Consider the following 12,642-nt stretch of genomic DNA (forward strand, 5'->3'; position numbering starts at 1 on the left):
TTCCGTTCTCCTCCACATTTGATGCAATTAAAGTAAACACTCTGTGCAGGCACCCTCTTAGCAACACTCAGACACCAAGTTTATGAGAATGTTTGAACATAGTTATAAAATTCCTCCCCATGATGAGCTGGATATGCTCTGTTTCTAAGCCAATAGATATCTTTTTATAAAAGAAAGCTGGTGATTCATTCTGGGTAATTGTCAAAGAATGAATCCCAAATGGATCCTGTTGAGTGTTGAGCCAATACTCCACTACTGTCAGATGCTTTGTTTTGCTAAACGTGAGCACCCTTACCCTATAATCACAAACACCACGGATGGGCTTTCCGATAAGGAGCCCTGCCAAAAGTTCAAATATCTTTTCAAGAGCTGGCAACGACTCACTACTGGCACTGTGCTCAGGCATTAAGATAGCGCAGACGCGGCTGTACCACGGAAATTTTATTCTGAAATTATCTCCCGAGAGCAAGTGTAAAAGCATTTTATTAGTGGCTGAGCTGTGCGTGTGTCTGAGCATGTGTGTGTGAGTGTACTTCTAACTTCCACAGCTGCTCTGGGGCTGGAACATCTGTCCCACGTGACACTTTACCACCACCGTAAGACAGAAACTAGTTTATTTACAGATGTTTGGTGGGGAGGGGGGTAAAGTTTCCATTTTCTATTTTGTACAAGTCAGCTGCTGCTGAGTTAAGGACAGAAATGCCTTTTTGAAAAGTGCCACAGAATCTAAAGTGTTAAAAATATGATCCTGTTTGTTCCATCTGAGGAGCTCCAAATGCTTTCCTAAGAGTGACTCATTAATCCTCCTGTGCTCCTGTGAGGCGGGGAGCGTCCTCTGGGCCCCTACTTTAGGAATGAAAACCAAATTAAATCAAAGAAAGATTAATGTCACTAGATGGATCTGCAGCGGGAAGGTTTCTCCAGCCCAGAGCAGAACTGGTAGCGCACTGCAGTTTCAAATTAAATTCCTCCCAGCCTCACAGTGCTCCAGGATTCAATGAGACAAGAAGGCGATACCCTTCAATGATGACTGGCCCGTGTTGGTACAAGGTAGAGAAAACTGTAGACTCCTCCATTATTGGAATTAGGAATTGTGACCGGACAGGGCTAAATGGACTCAGGTCAACAATTTAAAATCAGTTCTGAAATCAACAGAAGGTACACATCTTCCAAATCACACTCAAGCCATGGTGGGACTTCTTTGTGGTAAAACCCTATCGTGTGGCATAAGTTGAAGAACATTCCGTAAGAATAGATTTTCTAGGTATAGAAGGTTGAATTTATATTTAGCCTTACAAAATTGCCATTTTTATAGGTAAAAATGCTCAAATATTGGTAATTTCCTATCGCTTAGCCTAAGAGGAAAGCTGGAATTTCAGCCTAAGAATTGTATGGAAAATTATGAAATATCGTGATACTTTTCTTCTTAAAGAAAAAAAACCAAAAACACAATCAATACAAATCGCCACATGGAAACCCTTACTGTTTGCTTTCATTCCTAAAATGGTATCGTATGAAAACAGAACGCTAGTCAACTGGCGTTGTCCCCACAGTCACTCGCCAATTTTGCTTTCCCATCTACCCCTTTAGCTCTTCCCACTGACACCGCAAGGCTGGAGGCAGACGAAAAAGGAACCTTGTCTCAGGGCCAGAGGGATGACCTTGCTCAGGCCATCAGCAAAGGGGGTTCAGTGCTCACTGGAGTGTTTGGAAGGGGCCCCGTCAGGACATTCCCAAAACACATATCCAGTCATACACATGGCTCTGGACACCCAGGACAGAGCTCCAAAGGATCCTCGAAACTAGTTAAAATGCCAGCAGGGCTCCTGCGTCCTCCTTGGGTACTTGGAATTAAGCCGGGGCCAGTAGCAAACTCCCTCTGAGGACTGCTAGAGAGAACCCAGACCTTGTCCTCTAGGAGTGAGTTTGGTCTCCAAAAGTGTGCCTGAAATTGGGAACCTAAGCACCCCCTGCTTTTGTTGGGCTGAGGTTGTGAGCTCTTGGATGCCTGCAAGAGGCCTCCCATCTGAAGAAGGCAACTGTTTTCATCTGCAAGGAACATTGGCCTTAAGTGATGATAAAGTAGAATTAGCAATAAGGAAGTATTTTGATAAACTCATAGACATGAGATTCATCAGAAGATTTTAAGAGAAGTTAACCTTTTTGGATGTGACATCCAAGAAATAACTACCAGGGCTTCTCATCATTCGGCCCAGCTCCCTAGCCGAGGCTGCCTTAGAGGCTGGCGCATGGGCCACAAGCCCAGTGCAGACTTCTCTCTCCAGCCCTGAGAAGAGCCCCTGTCTCTAGTGCCATTCCTTTCAGGCTGCCAGCCTTGGGACATCACTCAGAAGAGCCATGTGGAACTTCGCTTTCTCAGCCTCCCTGTGCCCTAGAGTGGGAATAATGATAGTGTCTACCTCACTGGGCTGTACAGAGGACAAAAGGAGCTGCTCTTTGTAAGCGCTCCTGGAACAGTGCCCAGCATACAAGTACTCTGTGCTTGTTAAGTGAATAAATATCTAAAGTCATTCCCGCTGTAAGAGATCTTTAGAGATAGCGAAATCCCTTTATTTTAGGGTCACGGATGACACACCTGAGTCGACAGACCACTGACTTTACCGAGCAGACACTTTGGAACATTCCTATGAGCTCTCAATGTCATCTGAATGACAACTTTAGCATGAGCGATGACCACTGTGGAATTAGCAGGCACCTGTTATGAGAGCATTCTTCAACATCACAGTGGCTTAAACATCTTTTCTGCCCCTCAAAACGTCACAGTTAAGAATGTGAGGTGCAATCTGCAGAGAACATTTCCTGCCGGACACGACACCTGTTCTGCACACTCGATGCCACCCCACAGCGGAGCGTAAGTGTGATAACACCGTCCAGCAAAAGGTCACACAGAGGTGCGAGGAGGGGAAGAAAGCCTAGACCCAGAGACCCCTCTCCCCCACACACACACAACTGATCTTATCAGCTCTAAAACACAGTGCAGTTTCCTTAATAGGAAAGGCACACGCAGCGATGGCCAGTGAAGGAAGCACTTGAGGAGGATTTAATTATAGGGGAGAAAGATGCCTCTGGCTTAATGTGTTTGTAAAGATGCTGATTTTACCCCTTGTTTGCATGGGACAAAAGGAGACTGTAGCAGAAATACACCCCCCTCTGCACTGTTCTGATGAAAACGAGGGTAGGAAAAGCACCTTCATCATAGGGTTATGAACCTGAACTGTGCTTATGCACGTGAAGAGTGCCGTCATCACTGTGGAAAGCAATCTTGCCGGCGTCCAGGGCTGGCAAGGATGCTATCCTGTAGATGACAGCACATTGCCAGCAATTTGGGGCTGTGGAGGCTGCATCTGGTCCATGAGATGCTGTATTTTTGCCGTGCCTTCAGATCCCCTCTAGAAACCTGTTCTTCAAATATTTGGACAGTAAATCATTCAGAGGAAATCAGCTACACTCTGTTTGCCCTAAGGACAGAATAAGGAGAGAAGAAACGGGCTTCCACTCCAGCAACGGGACTTTGTTTAGATAGTAGGAGGAACTGGCCGTCACTAAAGATTAACTTTAAAACCTAACTAATTTGGGCTAATTGGAGGGAGATGAGTCTGAATCACTTAAGATTCCGAGTTAGACCCTATTTTTAAATGAAATATAGTTTTTTGCTTTTAAGTACATGCAGTGACTCAAACCAGGGTGCTTTAGTAAATGAATAAGAGTGGTAATTAGCATCTTGTCTCTTTGGAGGGAAACGCAAGCTCCAGGAGAAAATTGTTAACGAAAGGGCAAAAGTGAGCTTCAGCCTACCCCTGTCACATTACTCGCAATGTTGAATCTGCAGGAGGAATTGCTAAGCTGAGGATAGAGTTAGGTGGCTGAGGGTGGTGGTGGATACTTTTTTTCTGAGTCTTTGAAAAACAGGGCATTTGAGATGGTCCAGGCCTGGAGAGCACAGGGCTGATGACCTCCCAGCTTCCTTCAAGCTCTCTGAGTTTATTTGCCTTACGGCTTAGCTTTTTAAACATAAGGAGAATCCTTTAAGCCCTTGTGTCCTAGTCTTGTCATTTATTACCACCATGTGGCAATGCTAGGGTATGAAGCCAATAAATCATTTGGACGGGAAGTGACTACAGGCCGGATTAATTTCATTATCATCCTTAAGCAGATAGGTGTCTAGCACGGCTGATGTCTCCAGTGAAGACTGATGTGCTCTCTCTCCTGACAGCCCTCCCCTGGCCTCGCAGACAGCTCTGGTGGTTCCTGCTTTTCCCTGCCCAGGGCGGCTCGTCCTGCCCTTCCCTCTGAAGGGCAGTGAGTGGCCACACCCCCTTCCTTTGTGGTCCACCTCATGCCACACGGTTGCTAGGGGACTCCAAGAAGCCTGATCAGGGTGGCCCAGCCCTTCTGGCACAGCTGAGTGAGACAAGCACATTCGCTGGCTAAGGGAGGGCACCGAAGTAGGGTGTCTGTGGCGGCGTTCCTTCTAAACCTGCCGAGACAAACTCGCTACCCAGACAACACAGAGCGAAGGAGATGGCTGCCAGGCTGCAAGCCTGAATGGCAAACCGATGCCCTAATAAGCCCCTCTCTAGCTTCTTACACTTGTGGGGCAGCAACTCTAGCCTCGGCCTATCCATTAAATTTCCCCTGGAGCACTGCTTCTCTGAGTGTGGCTCACAAACAGGCATACATACTCCCAGAAAGGCCCCTGGGGATTTTTACAAGTTCCAAAAGCTAAGACTGCCAGCTCTTGGCAAGATGACTCCAAGGTTGGAAAGTCTGAGCTGCGGGAGGGTGAGCACAAAGCAAGTTGTTAGTCCACAGCTCTCTCTACCAGAGGCTCTCCAGCAAAGGCTCCGGGGGCGGCGCCCACCCAGGGGTCACCCAAAGCAGCTATTTCCAAACTAGTTCTGAGAACCACTTAGCCAAAGAGCCCAAGGAAGAGGTGTCCTCTGTTTCTGGCCACTGTCCAGAAAGCTCTGTTCAGTAGCCATTTCTGCTTCCTCCTGGGAGAGGGGACAGCCTGCAGGGTCCAAAGGCCTTCTCGGTGCAAACACATTTCCCGGGACTCCACAGGCATGAAAGATAGGAGGCGCTTACCCTCCGCACGCCTGGGAGCTGCTCCTGCCAGGACACCTGCAGCGATGCATCTGCTCGGCCGGCCCCGAGGCCACCTCGACCGCTCCTTCACCCAGAGCCTCTCCCATCTGCGTGGTTTACGGCGCCGTCACCTGCCCATCTCTGAGTCCCTCTGCCTGTCTCCATCTCAAGAGCCACCATGTCATTTCCAGCCAACATCATTCCTCACCTGAAATTTTCCAGGGTCTTCTAAGGGTGTTCCTATTTCCTATTATAACCACACTCCCGACACAGCCACAGGCATTTCCAAGGCTCACATCTCCCCTGCCTAAGATCCTCCAGTGGCTTCTTGGGATTATTGTCAGGACAAAAGTCCAACTGCTGAAGAAGCTGGTGGGGCTGTGCAATCCGTATCTCCCCTTCTCGCCTCCCTCCCCACGTCTCTGCCTTCCTCTCAGGCCGTGGCAGGTACTGGTTGAGCCACAGACCCTAGAACCCAACTATCTGAGTCCAGATCTTGGCTCTGCCATGGACCAGCTGCTAGTAAACCCCGAGTGTCCCCATCTATAAAGAGGGTTAATAACAGCACCTACCTCACAGGACCACAAGACAGAGGATGGACTAAGCCAGAGCAAGGGGCGGGGCTGAGGACAGCACCCGGCACAGAGTGAGGCCTCCGTCACATGGCCTGTTACTGGCTCTCACCGCCACCCATGCCCATCTCAAGTTTTAGGCAGTTTTAGGCAGTTGCAAAGAACATGTGTTTTCTCCCTTCCCTCTGGGGCAGGCTGGCGCCCCATGCCAGCCCTGGGAAGTTCTCACTCTTCAGGTCTCTGCTTAGTCAGCTTCCTCCAGGAAGCTTTCTTAGCTGCTCTTAGCCACAGCACTCTTACACCAGAGGTGTTGCCTCATAGTTGTCTCCCCGCTTCTTCATTCCCTCCTGGGGGCGGTAGGCTCCTTGAAGTCAGGAACTTGGCCTTTGTCCTCTTGTGTGCAACTCAGCACTTAGTGCGTAGCAGATACTCACCAAAGATTTGGAAAATGTTGCCGAGTGACTCTCAGTATTCATCTCAGGGTGTTCCAGAACCTTCCCTGCTTCCTCTCTCTCTCGTGCTGTGCCGTCTTCTCTGGCACGCAGACCTCTGAGAGGTCACGTGCACCCCACATCCACCTTGGCACTCACCCAGCACATGGGCCAGGGGGTATCACTGGGGTGACTCAGTCGGTTAAGTATCCGACTTGGGTTCAGGTCATGATCTCATGGCCTGTGAGTTCGAGCCCCACGTCAGGCTCTGTGCGGACAGCTCAGAGCCTGGAGCCTGCTTCAGATTCTGTCTCCCTCTCTCTCTGCCCCTCCCCTGCCCATGCTCTCTCTCTCTCTCAAAAATAAATAAATGTAAAAAAAAAAAAAAAAAGGAAGTATTACTGAATATTGCAAACAAACAGGAAATGTAGGACTTCTTTGGAAAAGAAAAGGACCCCACACAAAGGTCACGTGGCTCTGGGAACACCGTGGAGACCCGTGAGTGAAGCTCCCCACCCCAACTGCGGGATGGAGAGTGATCAGTCACGTGAAAACCAAAGTCCTTTGGGTGGGGTGAGGGGGTGACCCAGGGGAACTGCTGGGCATGAGACGCATTAATCCCCGGGCTCTTCCAAACAAGCAACTAAGGAAAACTGCTGTCCTGCAAACTGCCAGAAAATGGTGGGGGTCCCGCAATTTGTAAAAAAAGAATTGACATGGTACTACTCGGAGATGATCTATCGAGCCAGGACTGGGCCTGGGAAGGAGACGCGGGGCTAAGCCTTGCTCTTACCTCGTAGTGGCCAATGGTATTTAGCTTGGTTATTCCGTCTTCGAGGATCACAGACGAACTGTCAATATCCAGAAGTTCTTTTTGTCGTGTGCCCACTTGCAGCTCTGGAAAGAAAAAAAGAGAGTGCATTTTGTTCTTCTTTGAAATTAAAGTGAGAAAGTTTAAATGCTGTTCTGTAGTAAAGGCAGCAATTGTTGTTTATAAATAAATAAAACTTTAAGAAAGTGGTTAATATTTGTTTGAAAGTTTGAAGATATATCAGCCAAACTGTGTTTGGTTTTTGTTTTATGTTGAGGGCTCTGACTTTTAAGACTACATTTCCCAGGCGGGGGGGCGCGGGGGGGCGGGGTGCTTGGCTGGTTCAGTTGGTTAAGCATCGACTCTAGACTTTGCCGCATGGCTCATGAGTTCGAGCCCTGCCTCGGGATTCATGCTGGCAGTGTGGAGCGTGCTTGGGATTCTTTCTCTCTCTTCCTCTCTCTCTACCTCTCCCCAGTTCATTCTAAGAAAATAAACTTAAAAAAAAAAAAAAAAAAGACTACATTTCCCAGAAGCTTGAACTCCAAGGCTAAGCCTGAAAGTAAAGCTAATGGAAACAAAATAATGCGTCCTTAGAGGGACTAAGCTCTTCAGAAAATTGCCAAAACAAATTCTCAAGTTCCCAAGCAGGTGCCCTGTGAACTATCTTCTGTAGGTCCCTGGGCAGGGGCGCATCGATGGGCTAATATCTCAAGCCATACTACTGAGACTGTTTCATGGAGATTGCCAACTTGTGCCCTGGGGCTAGAATGTGGCCCACAGATGTGTATTTTTGTGTGTGAACCTGCACAATGTTTTACTTATCATCAGTGTCAGTTCAGCACCAACATTCAAAGATCAGGAGATTGCACATAAAAATTCAAACTGATTTCCCTTTTAAAAGGCTGGATCATCTGATTGACCACACAGGCCCACACACAGCCACTGGCTGACGCGTGGTGGCACTGACCCTTTAGATGGCATGCGTTTCCCCCCAGTTAAGTTGGGTCCTGCGATTTCCTAGTGTCCTGGGTGGGCCAAAGCCCCGTATTTATGACAGTTCCCTCCCCTTTGGGCATCTGAGTTTGTGAGACTCTGCTGGAAGCGGTCTCACCAACAGCTGCTTCCGGTATTGGATTTCAATACAATGTATAGCTGGTTTCAACGCTTTTGCCCTTGTTTTCTGGGGCCAGACTTGGAGGTATTTGCAAGATCATCACACATGCAGAAGCCTGGAAGCTGTGTTCCCATTTCCCATCAGACTACTACGTGAAGCTTCTAGTAGACTTGTTTTGCCCCCTGCCTTCCTACATCAGGGAGAACTGAGGGACTCAAGCACAAGAGCGACAAGGGGATGCAGCGGCAGGACAAAGGCCCCTGGGCTGCGTTCCCCATGGTGGTGGGCTCCACGTGCCCAGCTCTCCGGCCCAACGTTTGCACGAGGTCGGCTGGGCAAGGAAGTGGACGGTCCTGGGCCAGGCAACGGTTTCCCATCAGGGGCCGCCTCTTTGACCCTGCCTCTAACCAAATGAGCTAAGATGGTCTTCTGGTGCCCTGCAGTCCACCCAACAGGAGGAAGCAGAAAAGAGGCGGAAGAGAGGGGCCTTAGTAGCCCTTTCTTTGAAGCCAGGTCCTGTAGTTGCTGCACATTTGCATCGTGTCACTTGAACTTGCCAGGCCCTGCCCCGGGGCTTCTCTAAATGGCCATTTAGCAGGAGGTCTGGCTTGGAGGGCCAGGGGGGATGATTTTAGTTGCCTGCTTAGTCGAGGCTACGGCTGTACATTGCGGGGAGATGAACCTTGTTACGCAGTCTGTCACTGCTGTGATTTCACTCTTCTCTCCTGTCCCATTATCTGCTATAAAATCCCACGACAGTCTCTTGGGAGGGCCGCGGGGAGCTCAACTTTAAAATGTTGATGAACACCGGAGTGGAGCGGAGCCCTGTTAGCGCTCATGCATGTGCTCGCCTCTGCAGAGGACCAGTAGAGCCCACAAATGAATTCATAGCAGATGCTGCTCGTGTTGGGGAGGACGGAGAGTACACTTAATGCAGGACGCGATCAGCAGCGACGAAGATGACCTTTCCAGTGCGCTGCAGTTAACACCCAGAGTCTGAGCCACCCGCTAATGACACACTCGGTATCACAACAAACAAATCAAATGCCAGTGTGAAATGCAACACACACAGAGGGCGCTGGGTTTACACCTTTTTGTACTTCTTGATGCAAGGTGAATCCATTCAGTCTGAGGGTTACCCATCTCATGAATCTGATTTACAAACATAATATTTCTGTAAAAAAAAAAAAACTGAAACGAAAAAAACCCACCCAGCATCTTTGAAGGATAGTGCTTCGTAGGAAAAAATCGTGATGCTCTTGGGAGAGCAGTATGGACTCTTGGCCCCCAGACATGCCCTCTGGGAACAGCCCAGGCCGTAAGTTTGGACAAACAGAAGCTTGCACACTGTGGGCAGGGGGAAAGGGAGAGACAGAGGGGGAGAGATGGCGGAAGAGACGTTCACCAGGCATGGGGACAGACTAGTTCCCTCCTTGCCTTACCAAGGCCAATTTCATTCAGCTGAAGCCCATACGGAGAGCCATTTTTGCTTAGGAATGCCTGGAAAATCTTCTCTTTGGCTTGGCCTATGGTATCACAATCAAGAACGTTGACTGAAATATTCCGGCAGACATCTGCACTCTCATTTTCTGGGATCTTTTCAAAGACGACATTTAATGCCTGCAAGAATACAAACAGGTTTCCAAGTCTATTAGATAATTGCAATCTGAAAGGCATTCATAAAAGACACAAACCTTGGCGAGTCCCACTAATACCTCTGACAGCACATTAGCAAACACTGTGTCCCATTATACTACTTTAATCTTTTTTCCATAATCCATTCTTTTCAGGGATAATGGAAAGGAAAACAGAAAAGTTAAAACTCTCATTAGAGAGCAAGCATTGAATAAATACATCCGGGAGTAAAACATACATACACACAAATGCTCTAGTTGTGGTGATGTCTAATCTCATCCTCAAAACAAAACAAGCCCCAAACTGGAAAGGTTCCAGTAGATTAGGGCAGATTGGTGATTATCTTTTTTTATTAACAGGACCACAGAGTCCCAGAAGTAAAGTTCCAGGCGACAGGGAAGGTCAAGGAGGTCCCCATATTGATCATGCTGAAGAGGTTACTTTTTAATATGCAGCATTAATTACGATAACATTTATCTCCCATTCCACTTTCAAGAACTTCGGTTTCCCAAGCCCTCAGGAAACCCCGAGACCCCGCCTCACACTACCCTTCTTGCATTAATGACTTCACGTTTCGGTGCCAGTGTTCAACGTTTTGTCAGTTCACGTCCTCCTAATGCAGCGAAGCCTCAGAATCAGACTGGTGGGGGAAGGGAAGGGCTTTGTGAATGTGTGAAAACATAGAACCAGGGAGTACTTCAAAACAAATTTAAAAGCAATTTCAGGTTTACTTGGAGAACAAACAAACACATCTAACACAACAGCCTTTACTTACTACCACCCCTTGGGGGAGCAGGTTCGGCAAGTGCCAAGAGCATCTGGTCATTAGCATCACATACAATTTAGATTCTGAGATGCCTCGGTAATCTCAGAATCAAGGGTATGGTGTGAAATGCTGTTTTAATGTTTTTGAACCTGGCTGTAATGAGGGAATGTAAAATGATTAACTAATGGGAATGTTAAAAAAAAAAAAAAAGGAAGAAAACACAATTAAGGGGAGACTGGGGATCCTTAGGGTTCACTCAAGTGAAAATGAGTATAATAGGGTCGCCTGCGTGGCTCAGTCATTAAGCTTCCTACTTCCACTCAGGTTTATGATCTCTCAGTTTGTGAGTTTGAGCCCCGCATCAGGCTCACCGCTGTCAGCACAGAACCTGCTTCGAATCCTCTCTCTCCCTCCCTCTCTGTCTCTCAAAAATAAACAGTAAAAAAATGGGAAAAAATAAAAAGAATAAAAATGGGTAGACTAACAATATGCACGTTCTAGCCGTGTTACTGAAGAGATGGATGAGACGCACGTCAAAGGTTCCACAGAGGGCTGGGCTGCTGGTCAAAGTATAAATTATTATTTCATGTAACCTGTCAGAATTCTAATTATTGCTAGTGTTACTGTGCCTTCATTCGGAGACTCAGAGACCCAGCAGTTGGAAATACTGGCCGAGAAAGAAGGCTCTCGAGGGCATGAGGGGAGCGGACCTTCTAGAAGGAATTGGGGTGGCCACCCTCGTGCCAGAGTCCTCTCCCTTGCCTCCCTTTGTCAGCACATTTATTGACACCCTGCCAAATGTATTTCAAGACACACGTCTTTTAACCTTGCCAACAGCCTGGTTATAGGGCTGTGTGATTGTCCCCATTTTTGAGTGAGGAAATTGAGGCACAGGGAGGCCAAATGACTTGCTCTGGGGACACAGCTCCTAAGTGGTGGAGCCAGGAGTGGGCGTCGGGAACCACTCAGCGCCAGGGCCCCTCCTCCCCCACCTGGGCCCTGTCCCCTGCCTCCTGTGCCACCCACAGCTGGGAACCCCGGGCCTCCACGAACCCTGAATCGGTGAGCAAGCCAGTCAGCAAAGTCCCAAGCTAGATCCCCGACACAAAGCGGGGTTCAGGACGTGTAGATGCGATCCGGCCCTTAGGGTCTGGGCAGACCTGCCCTGCCCGTGTCTTCCCTGGTTTCTCCGTGAGCCGGTCCGCCCGCCGCGGGAAGGAGGGCGGGGAGGCGATTTCACAGGCCTCCCGAAGATAAAGACACTGGACAAAGCGCCTTCTAAGCAGAGCTCCAGCGATCCCAGCTTGTTTCATGGTTTTATGGGTATTTGTGAAATAACATTCTGTGACTACCTAACGGGCACTATTGTCTTTAACAAAAATACCTCTTTACAGGCAATAAATGTCCTACTTAAAAACATCACCAAGAGGAGGGGGGAAGAAACCTTAACTGGATGTAAAATAATGTAAATCTGCCACTGCCTCCACAGCTAGGGTGGAAAAAAGGTAAAATGGTATTTTATAGAGGCCATAGGGAATTCTGAGAGTCAATTCGGACACAAATTGATTTTTTATGCTGCTAACACTTAGTTCTCCAACAGCAATTTCCGGAAGCCTAAGTAGAGCCGGGGGCAGAGTGGACCCTACCTCGTGACCTCGCCCTGGGCCCTTGTTCCCCATCAGGGAAGAGCCCCCATGGAAGGGCCACTCCCCCGTTACAGACCCACGTGACCAGAGTCCTTCATACCCCCTACTTAGGGTTAGGGGCTCAGGTATAGGAGAGACCTTATGTCATTGTCCTTGTTTTCAGATAACTCATGGTACATTTGGCAAACCGAAGCGTCACTTTTGAAACAACATTCAGCCACCAGGTGGGACACTGTCACCCTCAGTAAGTGTTGCCAGAGAATTCAAGAAGGAAGCATGGGAGGGCGCAGGGCCCTGAGCACAGCATCGGGGACCATCGGGATCAGACCTCCCACTCAGCTGTGAGAGCGTGGCTAAGTCCTCTAACATCTCTGAGCCGGAACCCTCTCATTGTTTCTGCCTCAGAGGAGTGACAAGGTCACTAAATAGTGACACAATTGGAAATTAAGGAGTGCTTCCTGTGTGCCAAGCACACAGAAACCTTATCTCCTTGATTCTACTATTATTCCCATTTTACAGATGACAAACTGAGGCACACTGAGGTTAAGGAAATTG

General features: G+C 48.4%; 1 protein-coding gene across 1 annotated transcript in view; it reads right to left on the reverse strand.

The window, feature by feature from the left end:
* PLXNC1 (plexin C1) overlaps positions 1-12,642 on the reverse strand; it is a gene marked incomplete at its 5' end in the record, with an annotated part of 144,424 nt that overhangs the window by 15,548 nt on the left and 116,234 nt on the right. The window contains 2 exons of the mRNA XM_029955443.1: positions 6,906-7,009; positions 9,483-9,660. Of these exons, the coding sequence (XP_029811303.1) occupies positions 6,906-7,009; positions 9,483-9,660 (282 nt within the window). The remainder of the gene's footprint in view (positions 1-6,905; positions 7,010-9,482; positions 9,661-12,642) is intronic.

Source organism: Suricata suricatta, chromosome 10, assembly GCF_006229205.1.
Source record: "Suricata suricatta isolate VVHF042 chromosome 10, meerkat_22Aug2017_6uvM2_HiC, whole genome shotgun sequence".
NCBI classification, from domain to species: domain Eukaryota; kingdom Metazoa; phylum Chordata; class Mammalia; order Carnivora; family Herpestidae; genus Suricata; species Suricata suricatta.